This window comes from Euleptes europaea, chromosome 6 (assembly GCF_029931775.1).
Source record: "Euleptes europaea isolate rEulEur1 chromosome 6, rEulEur1.hap1, whole genome shotgun sequence".
NCBI lineage: Eukaryota > Metazoa > Chordata > Lepidosauria > Squamata > Sphaerodactylidae > Euleptes > Euleptes europaea.
Window position 1 is genome coordinate 17,433,696 of NC_079317.1, and position 19,970 is coordinate 17,453,665.

General features: G+C 46.2%; 1 protein-coding gene and 1 non-coding gene across 2 annotated transcripts in view; one reads left to right on the forward strand and one right to left on the reverse strand.

Annotated features, from left to right (window-relative positions):
• The window catches only part of RCOR1 (REST corepressor 1), a 167,437-nt gene that overhangs the window by 36,996 nt on the left and 110,471 nt on the right, over positions 1-19,970 (reverse strand). The window contains exons 4-6 of the mRNA XM_056851418.1: positions 15,581-15,633; positions 7,960-8,121; positions 929-1,047 (exon numbers count right to left, since the gene is read on the reverse strand). Coding sequence (XP_056707396.1) covers positions 929-1,047; positions 7,960-8,121; positions 15,581-15,633 — 334 coding nt within the window. The remainder of the gene's footprint in view (positions 1-928; positions 1,048-7,959; positions 8,122-15,580; positions 15,634-19,970) is intronic.
• On the forward strand, positions 8,196-8,267 carry TRNAA-CGC (transfer RNA alanine (anticodon CGC)). Its single transcript has one exon. It is a non-coding gene; the product is annotated as a tRNA-Ala (tRNA).

Consider the following 19,970-nt stretch of genomic DNA (forward strand, 5'->3'; position numbering starts at 1 on the left):
CAAAATCTAGACTCAAATATATCTTCAAAGAACCTTTCCAGGGACCAGACCTAAGGAAACGAACCCCTGGCCCCACAGAATAAGGGAAGCACAAACAGACTGCAAAACCAGTGGTTGCAACCACTTCTGAGCCTGCTTTCCATTGGGAGCTATCTTTTGCTTTCTGGTTGCCTGTCCATAGAATAAGCAATACAGAGCTGGGGAGCTGACCCCTTCCAAAAAGACCAAAACATTTCCAATCCACTGTACATGGTAGGCCTTCACCTGAAAAAAAAAAACTGCCTGATGACTGTAATGTGATATTTACTCAAAAGTATGATCTTTTATAGACTCTAACAGCCCATTCCTGAAGAAGGGGGGCAGATAGACGGTGGGCAGAGGTGGTACAGCCGCACCACCTCCACAGCGGCTTGCTGCCAGCTCAGCAAGCCAAAAAAATAAATTAGAAAGTATTTTTGGAGAAAAACCCATGGAACTCCCCACAGAGTTGCATGGGGCTATGCCTCAATTTTTATTATTGTTATTATTTTGTTTTATACCCTGCCTTCCCCTGGCCAAAATGGCTCCTTCCCAGCCCGAAAGGGGTTAGAAAGCTGCCTAAAGGCAGCTCCTTCTCAGGGAATGCCCCGGGAATGCCCCCCCCCCCCAGGATGCTGGCATGAGTGCTGGACATACGCCACCGGGAAGGCAGCGTGGGTGCAGGAGGCTCGCACTGCTGCACAGCGCCCCAGCGCCAGCATAAGTTGCCCTGCACCCGCATCCATGCCAGTTTGCACGGCGCAAGTGGCACAGACGCCGGTATAGGGGTCAAGCCGGTTGAGAAAGGCAGGCTACAAATGAAAATAAATATTTATCTGCACAACAGAAAAATTAAGCGGGCCCTAATCTCCACATTCTTAACCTCGTAAAGTCCCGCTTACACGCTTACCTTTCCTCTCGCTCTCTTTTCTGTTTCCGAGCGTGACGGTCCATGACGCTCGTTTTACTTCGTGTTTTTTTCCAGGAGTAGTAGAACTTCACCAAGCTTGCTATCGACTTGTCTGGAAGCTGAGAAACACAGAAGATTGGAGCCACTGAGACCCTTGCGCGTTCCAGTTTTGAACCAGAGAGCGACGCCTGTCTGGGAAAGGGCCACAATCCCATGGTGAGCAGATGCTGCCTGTCAACACATTGTAGCAGTGTGTTTCCCTAGCATTGCCAACCTCCAAGTGGGGCCCAGAGATCTCCTGGAATTCAAAGTAATGGCCAGATGACAGAGATCAGTTCCCCTGGAGAACATGGCTGCTTTGGAGGGTGGACTCTATGGCGTTAATATTCTGCTGAGGTGCCTCCTCCTCCCCAAACCCCACCGCCAATCCAGAGCTGGCAACCCTATGTTATCCTCAGAGGCACAAGTCAGATACAGTCTGGAATGGTCTGCAATTCTGTTTATGCCTGATCTCAGAATGAGGAGGAGAGTTGGTTTTTATATGCCGACTTTCTCTACCACTTAAGGAAGAATCAAACCGGCTTGCAATCACCTTCCCTTCCCCTCCCCACAACAGGCACCCTGTGAGGTAGGTGGGGCTGAGAGTGTGTGACTATCCCAAGGTCACCCAGCTGGTTTCATGTGCAGGAGTGGGGAAACCAACCCAGTTCACCAGATTAGTGTCTGCCGCTCATGTGGCGCAGTGGGGAATCAAACCCGGTTCTCCAGATGAGAGTCCACCGCTCCAAACAACCGCTCTTAGCCACGACACCACGCTGGCTTCTCAGTGCCAAACACGCAAATGCCCAGCAGTGCCACAACTTGGCGCCATTCCAGAAACTGGGTACAGATTAATTGCCATCTTGGATGCCTTTTCAGAAACGGTGTGGCTTTCGTGCCAACAGCCAGTGACTTCAGCCACAAAACAGGAAGCATGATTCAAAAGACAACACTTCTGAAATGCTGGACACAGCTTCCAGCTTTTGCATTTGTTTCCTTTCCCTTGGCCTTCAATGGCCAACCTCCCATTTCACAATGAAGCACCTTTTCCCCCCCGCTTTCATGTTTCCTTTGCTCTCAACACCACACTGCTTTAGTTAGGCTGCATTCTCACTTACTTAACTACTAATTACATTATCAATTGTTCTGCTTTTGCTTCTAGTCAAGCCTGCTTCAGAAAGCGCAATTTGCAATTAAGGAGCTGTCTCTCTGTTTTCGCTTCTTTGTTGTTGTTGTCGTTTAAAAAATGAAAAAGAGCGCTTACAGCCTGAAACATATTTGAATTTTGCAAACTATGTTCTTCTGCACAAAAGCCTCCTCCCTGTTATGAATACAGATTCCCATTTCGCAAACTTGCAAAAATGGATATAGGGTAAGACAGGCAACCCTGGCCTCTCTAACCCCATCTCAGCATTTATCAACTATTGGTTGCTATTATGGATGTCAGCCTACAGGTGGACCTCGGGAACTCCTGGAATTACAGCCCATCTCCAGACTATGGAGATCGGTTCTCCTGGAGAAAATGGATGCTTTGGAGGATTAACTCTGTGGCATTGTACCCCACTAAGGTCCCTGTCCTCCCCATGTTCCACCCCCAAATCTCTAGGAGTTTCCTAACCCGCATCTGGCATCCCTACGCCTCCACCCCCCGCCGGTGGTCGGGGAGACCCGGCAACCCTACTTGTTATGTTCTCAGTGGGATGGCTTCCATTTCTTCTTCCCAGTAAGCCAGAGGTACAGTTTGATACCAGCTATTCATATCTTGGGTCCAGAAAAGTAAGCAAATCATCTTAAGCAGGATGCAGAGGAAGAGGTCTTAAGGTCATGGCCTAGAAGATTTGTTCCCCCCCCCCCAACACACATACATTTGGGGGTTTGTTTTTTCAAATATCCAGTCTGATGAAGCCTTCAGAAGGACTGAAGAAGCTTACACTACATGTTGTGCTATTTTTTTGGCCTTAAAAAAAGCAATTTCTTGTGTTTGGGTAACTACTAAGTGTGTGTCATTGTTATCCTCCCCCCCCCTCCACAAACACACACACTGAAATGCATGCTTAATTTTGAAGGATAAGGGCTGCTCTAATTATCAGGTTTTATGGCTAGATTTTAACTGGTTATGCAGAGCAGTTTATTCTTTGTTGCTCAGGAAATCCATGCTGGATTGATTTTCGCAAGACGCGAATGTAAATCAAGGAGGTACGAACATCAGACTATATGTGCCTCTTTACATCATGCTTTCCTCCAAGGAAGCCAGGGCCCATCCCCCCCTCTCCAGTTTACCCTTACACCAACCCTGTAAGGCCATTTAAGCTGGCCAAGGTCATTCACTGAGCTTTGTAACAGAATGGGGATTTGAACTCGAGCCTCACTGACACCAGCTTGACAATCTGCTCACTATGCCACTCTAGCAGTAATGGGGGCAAGGAACAAAGTCAATCTCATAAAGCCAGGGTATTGGGTTTGCACTGATGTGCAACGAAAGCAGGTTTGGCGCGCCTCTTACTAAGAGCAGCAAGAGAAATTCGGCTAAACCAGAGGTGGGCAACTGCCGCCGTGCGTATCAGACAGCGGTGTCCCAATTTATTTCGCTCCACATGGCAGTGCCCTTCCTACACTTCCAAAGGAGGGGTGTAGTTGAGCTGGGATAGGCTCAAGTATCATCTGGGACTCAGAAGGGCAGGCTGGAAGCCAGTAGGACACTGGAGCGGGGGGTGCCCCCTCCTGTAAAGTTGCAATTGTTAAAATAACAATTAGAAGCATGGACCTTCTGTGAAAATGTGTGTGTAAACCCTTCCACTCTCATGTGCCCTCATGTTCCCTTGGAATCTTGCTCAAAAAGTGTTTTTCCCCCTTCTATTTCAATAACATGCATAATTTCCCCATCCATTACACCGGCATGCATCATGATATATACAACCAAACAGTCAACATCTCTTGCCATGTGCAATCCTCATATCGCTACCCCTCCCAGGACACAGGTAATGTTGAATTGGGGTGGGGGGAGTCTACTCAGGCCAAACAATCATAGAATCTTACAGTTGGAAGGGGCCATACAGGCCATCTAGTCCAACCCCCTGCTTAATGCAGGATCAGCCTAGAGCTTCCCTGGCAAGTGCTTGTCCAGCCTCTGTTTAAATACTGCCAGTGAGGTGGAGCTCAACACCTCCCTAGGTAGCTGATTCCACCGTCGAACAACTCTTACTGTAAAGAAGTCTGCCTTCCCCTGTCTTAAGTTCTCAACCCCAACTGAAATGATGCCTAAGCAAATTTTCTTCCATTCTTCTTTTGTTATCCCCATTCCTATCATACGTTCCTCAGTGTCAATATCTAGATTGTAGACTCCTCAAGGCAGGGAGCCGAGTCTTTTTTCCTACATTATTTAGCATTGATGGAGCACTACAGGAATTATCTGAAGTGACAGGTAGATACCACAGATATCCTCATGGTAGGCTTCCAACTGTCAGAAGAGTGAACTTCTGAGGAGGATTAGGAAAGCCATTTCTTCTGACAAACTTTATGAGAAACCCTAACCATGCTGACATCTTTGGAACGGTCTACCCAATTTCTTTCACTATTGGCTGCAAATCAATGGAGCGCACAGGAGATTCCAGCTTCCCATCTTGTTCCAATCTCTAAATATGCCAAGAAATCATCTGGCCGAGAAGCACGCACATTTCAGAGTCAAAGGTTCACAAATGCAAAACAAGGGCACCTTTAAATCCCACATGTACGGATAAAGATGCCACATGCGGAGTCAGATCATTAGTCTACCAAGGTCACTCTTTGTCTACTCTGCCTGGAATTGGCTCTGAGGTCTTTCGGATTACCTACTACTTGATCCTTCGAACTGGAGATGCCAGTGAGTGAACCTGGGACCATAAGATTGCAAAGCAGATGCTCTGAGCCACGCCCCCCACTCCAAAATCCAGACTTCTCTGCAACCTTCTGCCTGCCAGAAAGTTCCACTTGATGAGTACTTGAAGGCATCATCAGGAAATTCTGGTACGGTATACTTCAGCTCTTAAAATTTCTTCCTCTTCAAAATACAAATCAACGTTTACTTGTAGCGAAAAGGCAAAAGTTGGATAGGATTAAGACACAGCTCAGCAGTGGCTACCGTAGAGAAAACACTTAGGCAGGTCTACCCCATGCTGTGACAATCATTTTTTCACCCAACTGTGCTCTATATCATTGGCTGCCACGGGCAGATAATCAATACAGATGTCAGCCTAAACTTTATGGGGAAAGGTGGGGGGAGGGAAGAGAGAAGGAAGAATTCAACACAGGGCAGGAATTTTTAATTTTGGCAACAGCCCCTCATCCAGCAGCACATCTAGTTGAGTGGAAATAAAGATTAACAGTTAGAGCGGTTCCTCAGTGGAACAGCCTTCCTCAGAAGGTGGTAAACGTTCCTTTCCTGGAGGTTTTTAAGCAGAGGCGAGATGGCCACCTGTCAGCAATGCTGATTCTATTACCTTAGGCAGATTACGAGAGGGAGGGCACCTTGGCCATTTTCTGGCAATAGAGTAGGGGTCACTGGGGGTATGGGAAGGGGAGGTAGTTGAGCATGTCCTGCATTGTGCAGGGGGTTGGACTAGATGACCCTGGTGGTCCCTTCCAACTTGATGATTCTATGATCCTAGTTCCTCACTTTTAAAAAGTCAGGTGCGCAGAACTGAGAACAGCTGGGAAGAATGGAAAGGGAGCGACTTAAGACAGCAGAGCATGCCAGAAGCTCTAGCAAACCCAAATTAGTTACAGCTGTTGCTTCCGCTAATTAACCACACACAGCTTTTACAGTGACCCCCAGTCTCTGGTGGATATAAATATTAAGAAAGCTTCTGCTCTTATGAAAAGCACCTGAGAAAAAAAGCAAGTGGATGGAGATCATGGGCAAAGTCAGTGGCTTGCATTAGAGTGCTCCCTCACACAGCCAATACCAAATTATTATGGCTTAGATCAGTGGGGGCAATGGTATTACCTAGGGGGGCACTAAGAGGCAAGGGGGCAGCAGGGGGGCACTAGAGGTGGACCCCTTAAACTGTGTTGTTCACTAATTTACAATAGATCAAGCTATGGCACCATGCTGGCAAATTTGGTGGAAACTCTCAGAATTTTTTTCCAGACTTTGAAGAGCTGGTACCACTGGATCAAGTTCATCAATTCTGTTGAATACATTTCAGCTAAAAAGTTCTAATTGGATTTTTAACAAATGTGCAATTAATTGTTACTGTTTTGAAATTTTATTGTTATTATCTTCTTTAGTGAGTCATGCAAACCCCTATTTTAAATAATGCTTTTTATAGGATAGGGTAGGGGGCGCTGAGGTTGAGTTTGTGGAACCAAGGAGGCAGTGGCCCAAAACGTTTGGGAACCTCTGGCTTAGATCCTAAGCAAGGCAAGCAGAATCACGCTAGCAGTGGTTCCCAACATTTTTTTGACCAGGGACCACTAGGACTTTTTTTGTTTGGTGCAGGGACCCCAAGGTTCAAAATAAAAATTCCGAGAATTTGAAAATAATCAATAACTGTTAGTTAAACATTAAACTTAGAATAATATTTGAATATATATATTTTTATAATAGAGAACTTTTAATTGAAAATATTAATTTATTATGGGTTTATAACTTTGTTTTGCAGACCTTAATTTAGTTCTCGCGGACCCCTGGGGGTCCACGGACCCCTGGTTGGGAACCAGTGCGCTAGAGGAAGGCAACTTCTCTGCCTCTCCCTCTCACTGCAGCTTTCTGCACCCCCCCCCAAAGTTGTGCCCCTGCAGGTCAGCGGCTTGAATAACCCTGACTGGCCTTCTCTCATCAGAACTTGGTACATGGATGGGAGATTACCAAGGAAAAGTGGGATTGCTATGCAGAGGAAGACAATGGCAAACCACTTCTGCTGATCTCTTGCCCTGAAAAACCCCTGGTCCTGGGGGTCGCCATGAATCAGTTGCAGCTTGATGGCACACAATTATAATAGGTCAGCAGGACTGCAAGAACTGCGTGGGGAAGGGCCATGGCTCAGTGACAGAGCATCTGCTTGGCATCCAGAAGGTTCTAGGTTCCATCCCCAGCATGACAACCCAAAAAAAGGGGGGGGGGAAATAACAAAAAAATTCAGGGAACCTAAGGATTGAGCTGAAAACTAAAAATTCTTTAAAAGTATTATATGTATTAGGTGTACACAAATGGACAAAAACACTGGGCCTGGACTACAGGCTACATCATAGGCCTAATAGATTTTTTCACTTAGTGATGTTACAACACGTCTGGAGACATAATTTTTTTTCACACCAGTTACTTGTGTGAGCAAATTAAAATACTGAAAGACCTATGATAGGTGTTATTAATTCACATCTAGCCACACAGGATATAAGGTATACAAATTTCAGATAAAATACCTTGTACAGTGCATTTCCGGATATGTTTTTGAATAATAATGTTTTGTATAATTTGACCACTGAGGAAGGCCCCAAGAGGCCAAAACGCGTATGGTCTAGTGGTCACTTATATTTTACATATCATCAATAGTGCTGATTAATTTTGTAATAATTTATACTGGTGGTTTTAAACATGGCCTGTAGTCCAGGCCCAGTGCTTTTATCCATTTTATTGTGTACACCTAATAAATATAATACTTTTAAAAGATTTTTAGTTTTCAGCTCAACCCTTAGGTTCCCTCCATCCCCAGCATCTCTAACTAAAAGCATCAGGTGGTAGGTGACCTGAAAGACCTCTGCCTGAGACCCTGAAGAGCTACCCCCAGTCTGCACAAACAACTCTGACCTTGATAAACCAATGCTTTGACTCAGTAAAGCAGCTTCATGGGTTCAAACTGGAAATCTACAACAGGATGGGGGGAATTGGATTTCCATGCCTTTCTAAACAAATTGGCCAAACCACGGAAGAATCCAGTCTCGCATGGGCCCCTCTTGCTTTTATGCCAGGATTCCCACACCCGACATGTGTAACTGTGGCCTCCAGGATTCCTTACCATCTGTTGAATTCGGTGGAACGTTTTCCCATGGAAACTGAAAGCCTGTTCAAACAAGACCTTGTCTTCAACCGTCCATTCGTCCGGGAAAGGGGTAAAGTTAGGCAGGTCGGCCAGAGACTTCTCAATGTTATGCTTATGCCAGAAGAGCATCCCCAGGGCCTGCAGGAGAGAAGGGTGAAATGAGACTACAATCGATGTAAAGAAAAATGAGGACTGCAATGAAAAGAAGGGGAGGGGCTGTGGCTCAGTGGTACAGCGTCTGCTTCGCATGCAGAAAGTCCCAGGTTCAATCCCTGGCATCTCCAGTTAAAGGGACTAGGCAAGTAGGTGATGTGAAAGACCTCTTCCTGAGACCCTGGAGAGCCGCTGCCGGTCTGAGTAGACAATACTGACTTTGATGGACCAAGGGTCTGATTCAGTATAAGGCATCTTCATGTGTTCATGTGAAGGTAACAATGCTGATAGCTTTCATGTTTGAAGAGGGCATCCTTCTGCTCTCAAGTCTAGGCTAAGGTTGCCTCGAGAAGGTCTTAGTGGATGAATTCATGGCAGACACTCTCTGATGCACATGTGCTCTATGGAGATATATACCTCATTGCATTCTTACTAAAAAAAATAGCTTCAGTAACTGTCACAAAGAGCATGCAAGTGATCCATTAACACAACGTTGACCTCTACTCCATGTACTTGTTTGAAAGGAACCATTCGGCTGGACTACAGCTCCTCCAGCTGAAAAGAAAGAATACAATAATGGTCCACCACCAGAGGCTCCAGGAAAACTACAGTATTGATCCCTCTTTCCTACACAACACTGCTTGTATGAAGAAGAGTTGATTTTATACCCTGCTTCTTGCTACCAAAAGGAGTCTCAAATCAGTTTACAAATTCCTTCCCTCCCCCCCTTCCACAACAGGCACCTTGTGAGGTAGGTGAGGTTGAGAGAATTCAGAGAGGACTGTGATTAGCCCAAAGTCACCCAGAAGGCTGCATGTGGAGGAGTGGGGAATCCAATCTGAGTAGAACACTCACATGAATCATTAAACATGCTTTAGTAAAGGGATAGGGTCTGTGGACTGTAACACTGTCTACTGTCTGTTGCCATAAATATGTTCCTACTATTTGATTTCTACACCATTTAATGTGTCATATTTAAATGCTCTAGCTTTTTTTCAGCTCCTTGCAATCCAATCCTCATTGCACAGTTTATTGGATATCCCATTCTGTTGAGAAGGAGGAGAAGAGGAAGAAGAGGTAGTTTTTATACACCAATTTTCTGTGTCTTTAAGGAATCTCAAACCAGTTTACAACCACCTTCCCTTCCTCTCCCCACAACAGACACCTTGTGAGGTAAGAGGGGCTGAGAGAGTTCGCCACTCATGTGGAGGAGTGGGGAATCAAACCCGGTTCTCCAGATTAGAGTCCACCGCTCATGAGGAGGAGTGAGGAATCAAACCCGGTTCACCAGATTAGCCTCCACCTCTCATGAGGAGGAGTGGGGAATCAAACCCGGTTCTCCAGATTAGAGTCCACCGCTCATGTGGAGGAGTGGGGAATCAAACCCGGTTCACCAGATTAACCTCCACCGCTCATGAGGAGGAGTGGGGAATCAAACCCGGTTCTCCAGATTAGAGTCCACCGCTCTTAACCACTACACTATGCTGGCTCTCTACTTACACTACGTAATCTGCCTTGAACCTCAGTGAGAAAGGCAGATAATAAGTAACGTAAATAAATATATGCATGCACTGGAAGAAGAGGCACAAATTTGCATTTAAAAATGTATATGCCACCTTTCCAAGGAAGTTTACGAAGACACATAAGACACTCCATAGGAGTCACCAACACCTAATATGTAATTCAGTACACCTATAAGATCAAACAAAGCTCATTAAAAGCAACCAGACAGTAAATGACTGTTGGAAAAGAAATTTTGCATCCGTCACAGAAAGGCAATGAATAATTGTCGGACTTTCAGGGAAAGTTTCAGGGAAACTTGCAGAGTGTGAAAGCACACACTGAACAGCACAGGTTCTTCCTGACATCACAAGTACCTGACAGAAACAGCACATGGACTTGTACAGGGAGAAACAGACCTTCAGGGATGTGGATTGCACTCTAGAAAGGGCTTTAAAGTTCAAAGCCACCACCCGGAAATCAACCTGCAAGTAGTAGACTGACAAACAGTGCAAATTTTGTGGAGTAGGACATCTCATAGACACTGCTAATACCAAATAGAAGAACAGCTGCATTCTGCACCGGTGGAAGCTTCCAATACTTTTTCATGGGCCACCCCACATAGAACTACATTAGTCAACCCTGAAAGCTACAGAGGACTGGATTAGTACAGCAAGGTTAGAGAAATCAAGAAGGGATGAGAACCTACACACTAGGTGTAAATGAACAGACACTCCCAGTAATGGCTTTCAAAATGCAAGGCTAGATTCAGGAACATTCCTCACCTGAGCTATCATTGGTCAGGCCAATCTCAGTGCTATGGATGAGCACCAACTTCATATAGGTATTATGGTGACAGCGCTGGCCTCTGTGGTACTCCATACAAGAATTCCTGAAGGGGTGACTCAGCATCTCCAACTACATTCCACAGGCCAAATAACCAAAACAAATCATTGGAGGACCACCCTTAAGATCATGGGAGGGATGGCATCCTGGCCATCTTCTGGGCATGGAATAAGGGACACTGGGTGTGTGTGTGGGAGGTAGTTGTGAAATTCCTGCATTGTGCAGGAGGTTGGACTAGATGACCCTGGTGGTCCCTTCCAACTCTATGATTTTATGACCAGGTATTCTGAACAATCCAGATGGAATGAATCGTTGACTTCTTGGTATCAAAAGGTGCTGAATGATTTAACAAAATAGGTAGAAAAGAAGTCCCTTTACTGATCTTCAGACTTTGGGTCATTCTCCAGAATGACTAAAACTGGACTCTGTCCTGTAGTTTGGTCTGAAGATAGATTGAAAAGGGTCAAAGAACGATGCATCATGGAAAACTGCCCAAAGTTGCGCTGCCACCACATACTCAACTTCGCCAAGGAACAGGTTATAGACAGGAAGGAAGTCACCCGGATTATCATTCTCTAAGGAAGATTTAAAAAATATGGTACATCACTCCATCTCTTAACACCAATGACCCTCTTAAGTTCTTGTTGCAGTGGTCCACCAAGACAGTCAAGGATCCAATTTCCAAGTGGTGAAACATCAGCCACAATTAGCAAGCTAAAATGATCCCAGCAATTTTGGTAACTGATTTTTACCAACACTACAGGCACAACTAATATCTGTAATGTAATTAGCAAATAATGGAAGAGCAGCATTACAACATGCTACAGATGGCCCACCTTCCAGTGGCTTGGATCTCAGATTCAAAAAGTGTCACAAAACTATTCAGAAGTGCGGAGGGGTGTCAATGAGAAGAAGAGAGAAGACTCTGGGAAGCAATTTTATCAGTTGCCACAGTGAACCCCTCATTCTGTCACTGACAGAATCAACACTGGAATGCCTCAAATAGTGAGGTGGTGCAATTAAATACTATTAGATTCTGGCGTAATCATTTTACAGGAGCCCCCACGACCTTGATGCAGTAATGTACAGTTCAAATACAGCCTTTTTTTCAGAGGCTGCTGAACCCCAAACCCAGCCCTGAAAGCAAAAGTGAAACAATCCCTTGAGCATTTTGATACTCTACCAGTTCTATACGTCTATGAAGGTGGACTGACCAAAGCAGTCTACCATCCCTGTGAAAAGAAGTAGATACGTTCAAACATGCCTTTAAAAGCTGTGTGTGTATTAGGGTTACCAGGTCCCTCTTTGCCACTGGCAGGAGATTTTTGGGATGGAGCCTGAGGAGGGGAGGGTTTGGGGAGGAGAGGGACTTTAATGCCATAGAGGCCAATTGCCAAAGCGGCCATTTTCTCCAGGTGATCTCTATTGGCTGGAGATCAGTTGTAATAGCAGGAGATCTCCAGCTAGTACCTGGAGGTTGGCAACCCTAGTGTGTGTGGGTGGTCAAGTCACAGCTAACTTATGGGGACCCCCATAGGGTTTTCAAGGCAAGAGACATTCAGAGATGGTTTGCTATTGCCTGCCTCTGCATGAGATGAGAGAGTTCTGAGAGAACTGTGACTTGCCCAAGATCACCAAGCAGGCTTCATGTGGAGGAGTGGGGAATAGAACCCAGTTCTCCAGATTAGAGTCTGCCACTCTTAACCACTACACCAAGCTGGCTCTGTCTCATTAAAAGCTAGTAATTTGATTTATGTCAATGCTCCAGTCTCAATTCCACCAAATAGCAGATTACCATACTCCTTACTCAGGGCCAAAAAGTAGATCCAGCATCTGCCCTTGATCACAATCAGTGCTTATATTCCCCTCTGCTTCAAAATGATTGGGCAGCCCCTGACAACGCAGAAAACCCTCTTAAGAACTTGTGGAAAAGCAGTTAACACTGCCAAAAATCCTCAGAGCTGAAGGTTAGTGCTGTGTCCACACAAGCACCAAGTGAGGCGTAGACATGGAAAGGCCAGGCAAGTTCAACCACACTACTTTTGAGCGGTGATGCCCACAAAAAATGTGCAGAGGGATGGCATCACACCAGTAAATCCCTAACGCTATATAATCATTATCTTCTTCCTTCCACTCTAGATGCGTCAAAAGAGCCCGGCTCCCTTACGCTTGAAGTAAAGCTGGCAAAATTGCATTTCTCAAGTGACAAGTGAAATTATCGTCCCCAATCCCCCGGCTAAAAATATCACACAGCATACTCCCGTGCCAGGAGAAAGTCAGACCTGATTCTGCAAACCTGTAAAGACTATCCTCCCAACTACTGCCCATTCCAGGTTTCTCTCACCATTCAAACTGAGACTGCTAACTTGGCACTGGGGTTTCCCTCCTCCCCCATTCCCACTTTGCTATGCAAAAAAAAAAACACACCCTTTTCTTGGCACAAAGTTTTTACTTCAAAACCTACTGCCGCTCCGCGTCTGTGAATGAGCGCATCACTCCCACTGTTCTACAAGTCATTATGCTCTCATTGCTTAACATCTAGGGAGTTTTCCTTTTTGGAATTCCCTTAAACATGACTCAGTGCAAGAAAATCTTTAGACATAAAGGCAGTTCTTCAATCCTCCCAGAAGGGGTGTGCTTCACAGAGCCGTTGAAAAATGAAAGCTTAAATAATGCCATCTTCTACTTTCATCATTTTCAAGTGTTAAGCCTCTATTGTTCCAACCAGCCGTTAGTGTCAAGTTTTGCGCTTCTCCAAAAGCATCCTGCTTATATAGAATTGGGAATCGGGCATATAAGAAACACAAAGAAACCAAGAATTACCTGAGGCGCTGTTCCTGTCACAGGCATATATGGTACTTTCCATTCAACTGAGGAGACTCGGAAAAGCATGTGGCTGTACCCTTTTTGACTGAAATCTCCTGAAGTTTCTAGGTCACGGGTCGCAAAAGCGTGGCTCCCAAGCTGCATGTGGCTCTTTGAGCCCTTGAGTGTGGCTCTTTCCAGTCCCACCCAGCTGGCCGGCGGGGGTTTGAAGCGCTTCCCGCCCCTTCCACCTTCCCCGAACTTCCAAGGGCCCTCCCGGTTTCCAGCCCCGCCCCTTTCCTCTCCGGCAGGTGGTCTGGTCGGGGGGCTGTCTGGTGTCCGTCCGGGCCCGAGAGCTACCTCCACCCGGGGTCTCCTCTAGGCCGCCCCGCTTTGGCTCCCCTCTCCCTTGTTGTAAGGGCCGCCTGGTGCTGGAGCCGTCGGCGTCTGCGCACCGGCCCGCTGGGGCGTTGCCCTGCCCCGGGTCGCTCCTGGCCTCGCCTCTCAGCCCCGGCATGCTGGCCGGGAGAATGCCTTTCCGGCCCGCCCTCTTGTCGGGGCCCCCGTCGGTCGCCCCTCCCTGCTCGGCCCAGCATCGTGGCTTGGCTACGTCCACGCCGTCCTCACGCCGCGCTGCGCCGCCTGTTCCCCAGGCTCAGAGGTAAGTGGGGCACGGGGCCTGTCAGTGTCCGCCCGGGGCAGTCCTGGGTTGGGTCTTGAGGGAAGGTAGGAAGGAGCCCAGGCGGCGGCGAGGAGGAGGAGGTCTTGGATTTGCCACTCAGATGCACATTTTCCGCCTCCAGATTCTCAAAACTCTGCATGGGGGTTATTGGCCATTTATGAATGGCAGGTTTTGCACTGGATTTGCCACTCAGATGCACAACTCAACAATAAGCCCCCCTGCAGAGTTCTGAGAATGCAGATGGGGAAAATGTACAGTGTTTGTCAGTCATTGTCATGATTTAATTTTATGGATGCCTCACTTACTTTTTTCCCTCCTCAGAGGCCATGTCTACCCACTGGCTTTCTTGTCGGTAGACCTGGACTCCGAGGAGGGGAAAAAGTCCCCCTTCAGAGGCCAGGTCTACCAATTGGCTTCTATGGGCCTCCGGAGGCCAGGTCTACTGCCAAGAAAGCCAATGGGTAAACCTGGCCTCCCAATGGGACTCAGCCGGAGGCCAGGTCTACCAATAGGCTTTTATGGCTGTAGACCAGGCCTCCAGACGAGGACTCCGGACGGGGAGGGGGAAATGGCAGGGACTTACAATTTGATTTTTATCAATTAAAAAGATCATTATTAAGTATGATATCAAGTTTTATTCTGTGTACCTATAGTTTAATTAAGACTTAAAACTTTAATTAAAGTTTATTAAGTTAATAGTGTACCTACCTATTTAGTTTAAGTTTAAGAAATTTGGCTCTCAAAAGAAATCTCAATCGTTGTACTGTTGATATTTGGCTCTTTTGACTAATGAGTTTGCCGACCCCTGGACTAAAATAATCTGGCCTTGGTGGCCATGAGGGCAGAAAGGTGGGGTATACATTTTATAAATGATCACTCAATGAGCTTCTGGGGCAGAATGGGAATATGAACCCAAGTATCTCAGATACTACTCAGGCACTCTCTCAGCTATGAGGAGGAGAGAAACTGCCACGTTCTCAAGGTTTAGTAACAAGTTGCCAGAGGTAGTATTAGTAGCACATGCCTTTGTTGGCCACTTAGTAAAACTACAAAGCTTGCCTGTTTGGGCCTAGATCTGGGAGTTAGTTTTAGGCCATTATTCTACTGGTAGTCTGTGACTTTGCCTTATTCAGTCTTAAAAAGGTAAAGGTCCCCTGTGCAAGCACCAGGTCATTCCTGACCCATGGGGTGACGTCACATCCCAATGTTTCCTAGGCAGACTTAGCTTATGGGGTGGTTTGCCAGTGCCTTCCCCAGTCATCTTCCCTTTACCCCCAGCAAGCTGGTCAGTCTTAGGGATCATTAATTTATTCATAACATCTACATTATTAGCTCAATTTTTCTGGAGAGATAATGTAACTCCTCACAAATACCATTCACTAGCCATTTTTGTTGTGTGATATGTCACCCCATGGTGACTTAACAAAGCCCAATCAATCTTTATTGTTACAGTCCAAGACCAGCAAACATACAAAACTTAACCAAGCCCAAAGAGGCTATATGAGAACCTTCTCTCCCCAACCACACAAATACTAAAAAGAGAGAGACTGGGAGTATAGAAATCATATACCTATATGATTAATATGTTTAAACCCCATATTGTTTTGTTACCTGCTCCATGTTGTAGCCGTGCTTCTCTTTAGCAATGGCGATGTATTCATCCACTGAGGGGAAAAGAAAAGATAATTTGAAGATTAGACCTTGAACGAGATCTAAACAAACCATTTCCTTCCTGTGGTTAAGACCATGTCCACTTCAGTCCTGCTGTACATGGATCAGAAAAGAAATTACTACAACAGACACTGAACTCAGCACTGTAGAAAAATTCAAGCTCTATTCCACAGGTGGTGACATCTCAGAACTGACCGAAAAGCTTAGCCAAGAGAGAAGCTTGGTTCCTTGTGACGAGGAAGAACACCGAGACTTAGGGGTATAGTGCGCCTACTTTGCAAGCAGGAGATCTGAAATTAAATCCCTAGCATGTCCAACTGAAGGAACTAACAGCAGTTGGGAATGACCAAGCCAAAAAGCCTCCCCATGATAGAGTTAATTATACATCCTGTAATGCAAAAATACAGGAATTAGAGGAAGCCATTAAAATGCCATGAGGACTTGGTAGCTGCAGTGCGTATGGAGCCAATCTTCCCCAACCCAGATCCCATGCCTCTATGCTCCCCAGAGCCTTCACTAGCAATTCCTTCTACTCCCCAAGAGGAGGAAGTAGGATCTGAAATAAGTGCAGAAGGCCACCAGAGAGTAGCCATTATAGCCCCAGGGGCTCAAGTCTCCACACATCTCGCACTCCTGCCTTGGTTACCCCAGCCTTCTTACCCCCTACCCAGCAGGTAAAGGTAGTCCCCCATGCAAGCACCGGGTCATTACTGACCCAAGGGGTGATATCACACCACGATGTTTACTAGGCAGACTGTGTTTACAGGGTGGTTTGCCATCACTTTCCCCAGTTGTCTACACTTTACCCCCAGCAAGCTGGGTACTCATCTGACTGACCTCGGAAGGATGGAAGACTGAGTCAACCTTGAGACGGCTACTTGAAACCAACTTCCATTGGGATCGAACTCAGGTCGTGAGCAGAGCTTGGACAGCGGTACTGCAGCTTACCACCCTACCCCAACCTTCTCACACCCTGCCCAGAAGCACCCTGTAAATTATATTTCCTGGAATCCCAATCATTATAAAGCCATTGCAGATCAATTGGGACCCCTGACTAAAGAAACAGCGGTTGCTTGGATCACTCGAGTGCATCAATCCTACCCACGTGCTGCTGGTCCTGCATGTATACTCACGTGTTTGTGGGGGTGCGGTAACAACCTCTCTTCCCCTGAGACCTTGGAGGGCTGCTGCCAGTCACAGCAGACAATTCCAAGCTCGACACACCCACGACTTCTGCCTCAGCAGAAGGAAGCTTTGCATCTTCACGTGCTTCCCTACAACTGTGCATCTGTCATTTGCTCCGTTTGAAGGTGCCCTTTACATTTTAAAAAATTGCATGGTGGATGCTATTTTTTTTTTTTAAAGTAATGCATCTTTCTCTGGCTCTGCAGTAACGCACTGTGTGAGATGAAGACATGGAAATGCAGCGCCTGTGCGCCACGGCTGTAACTCATTCCAAAGCCAAATCAAGAAAGAAAAAATATTTGGATTTGGTTTTGCAGGTGACGAAGGAGAAAGAGCCAGCAATGCCTCTCCAGTTATGGTGTACTTTGGCTGTGGATACACAACATGCCTCCATGGGGGAGGAAGCATCCATAATTCAGTGATCTGTTGAACCCCGATTCCCAGAAGGGAAAAGGGGGGAGTCTCATTCAGGCGGGATTATATCATTACACATTTGTAACTATTCCGATAATTACAGCAAATTTTCATCTCCAAAGCACGCTTAAGAAAAATATTTTCCAACTAGCCTTATGGTACACCCACTGGAAGGCACAAGCCAAATCAGAATCAGTGATGCTGGCACTCCATGCATATGAAGTTGCCTACTGTTCAGTCAGACCACTGGTCTCTCCAGGACCAGTAGTGTCTGTTCTGACTGGCAGTGGCCCTCCAAGGTCTCAGGCAGAGGTCTTTCAGTTCACCTGCTATCTGATCCTTTTAGCTGGAGATGTTGGGGATTGAATCTAGGATCTTCTGCATGGCACTGAACCATGGCCCTCTCCCACATACCACACATCAGACAAACCCCATGTGCTACCATTTCCTGTTTACTGCTATGAGATCGGTAGACCCATCTACCAGCAGGTTAGGCTGCATTCCTAAGTATATCCAAATCACACTGCAGAATTTGGCTTTTCCACCTCATCCTAACTACTGCCTTGATGGTTGGGAAAGGCCTGAAAAGGCTGGACCCTCAGTTTTCTCTTCCATGTATTCATTGACTTCATACTCCCTCAAGAACTCTGTTCATAAAGGATCTTCAGGTTGAGTATCCCTTACCGGACATCCGATATCCAGAATGATCCGAAAACCAGACCTTTTGAGCCAGCATGCAGGCATTACTCACAGGCCCTCAGCATTGCCATTGATGGTTCAATGTACACAAAATTATTAAAAAATATTGTTTAAAATTACATTAATGATATGTGTACAAAGTATATATAAAATGTAAATGAATTTCATGTTTAGACTTGGGTCCCATCCCCAAGGTATCTCATTATGTATATGCCAGCAACGCCTCTCCAGTTACGCAAAAATCCCAAAATATTCCAAAATACGGAAAGATCCAAAATACAGACTACTTCTGGTCCCGAGCAGTCCAGATAAGGGATACTCAACCTGTACTATGTATAGGCAGACCAGGCTCCCCACCACCACCACTTAGGTACAGCACGGCTGCCATTAACTGGCTTTTAGCATGAAGCCAAGTTCACCTTCCAGATTGTATTTTAACCATTTTTATCATCTCTGAAGATCTATAAAGGAAGAGGGATTAGAAAGTTCCTCTTATAAATTAGACTCTTAACATCCTAATGTCTGCAGCAATTAAAGTCAGAGATTTTACTGTCCATTAAGGTCCTTCTCAGAGCTTACGACGTAACTCAAGAGTGCAGGAGAGATTTTTTTAAAAGGAGCATTCTCTTTCAGTAGAAAGGTTTAAGAGGCATTCGCTTGACTCCAGACTGAACTCTGCGTCAAAATAATTACTAACTGCAGCTGCATGGAGCGGCCATTGCAACATGCATAGGAGGAGGAACAGTGCAAAACCAGAAGAGCAACAAATCAGCTTTGCCAAACCGAGAGGCACATATCCAGGAGGAAAGTGGGGGCCGTGATAGATCGCTTCATTACCTTGAGAAATTATTGATAGCGGATGAGGCCGTTCTAGGGAGCCTGCTTGACATTCCATACACAAGCGCCATCCCACCCGGCTTCGTGGCTTACTGCTATTAGGTTTCATAAATAAAATGGAAATCCGTGCTTGAATCATCTTCCTTCTTTGAGAGGGAAGCAGAGGTGGGGTGGAGGGGACGTTTCGTACACCATGGATGGGTTGCTAAATATGTAGGAGACTCTGCAACCCACCGAAACACGTACCTTTCAATATGCAAGGGCATGTTTTTTTATACGGGGGGGAAGGTAGTATTTCAATATTCAATTCCTTCCACTACCTGAAGTGTGTGGTCACATAGCCCAGCAAGGACTGTACCACACACTGGTTCTAAAGATTTTCAGCTGGCTCACAGACAACCCCAACTCACAGAGCTTTGCCATTTCCAGACCAGGAGACAGAATCATAGAGGTGGGACCACCAGGGTCATAGAATCATAGAGTTGGAAGGGACCACCAGGGGCATCAAGTCCAACCCCCTGCACAATGCAGGAAATTCACAACTACCTCCCCCCTCCACACCCTTAGTGACCAGAAGATGGCCAAGATGCCCTCCCTCTCATCATCTGCCTAAGGTCACAGAATCAGCATTGCTGACAGATGGCCATCTAACCTCTTCTTAAAAACCTCCAGGGATGGAGAGCTTACCACTTCCCGAGGAAGCCTGTTCCACTGAAGAACCGCATCTAGTCTAACCCCCTGCACAATGCAGGAAATTCACAACTACCTCCCCCCCACACCCCCAGTGACCCCTACTCCATGCCCAGAAGATGGCCAAGATGCCCTCCCTCTCATCATCTGTTTTAGGTCATAGAATCTAGCCTCTTCTTTAAAACCTCCAGGGAAGGAGAGCTTACCACCTCCCAAGGAAGCCTGATCCACTGAGGAATCGCTCTGACTGTTAGAAAATTCTTCCTAATGTCTAGATGGAAACTCTTTTGATTTAATTTCAACCAGTTGGTTCTGGTCCAACCTTCTGGGGCAACAGAAAACAACTAGGCACCCTCCTCTATATGACAGCCCTTCAAGTACTTGAAGATGGTTATCATATCCCCTCTCAGTCTTCTCCTCTTCAGGCTAAACATACCCAGCTCCTTCAACCTTTTCTCACAGGACTTGGTCTCCAGACCCCTCACCATCTTGTTGCCCTCCTCTG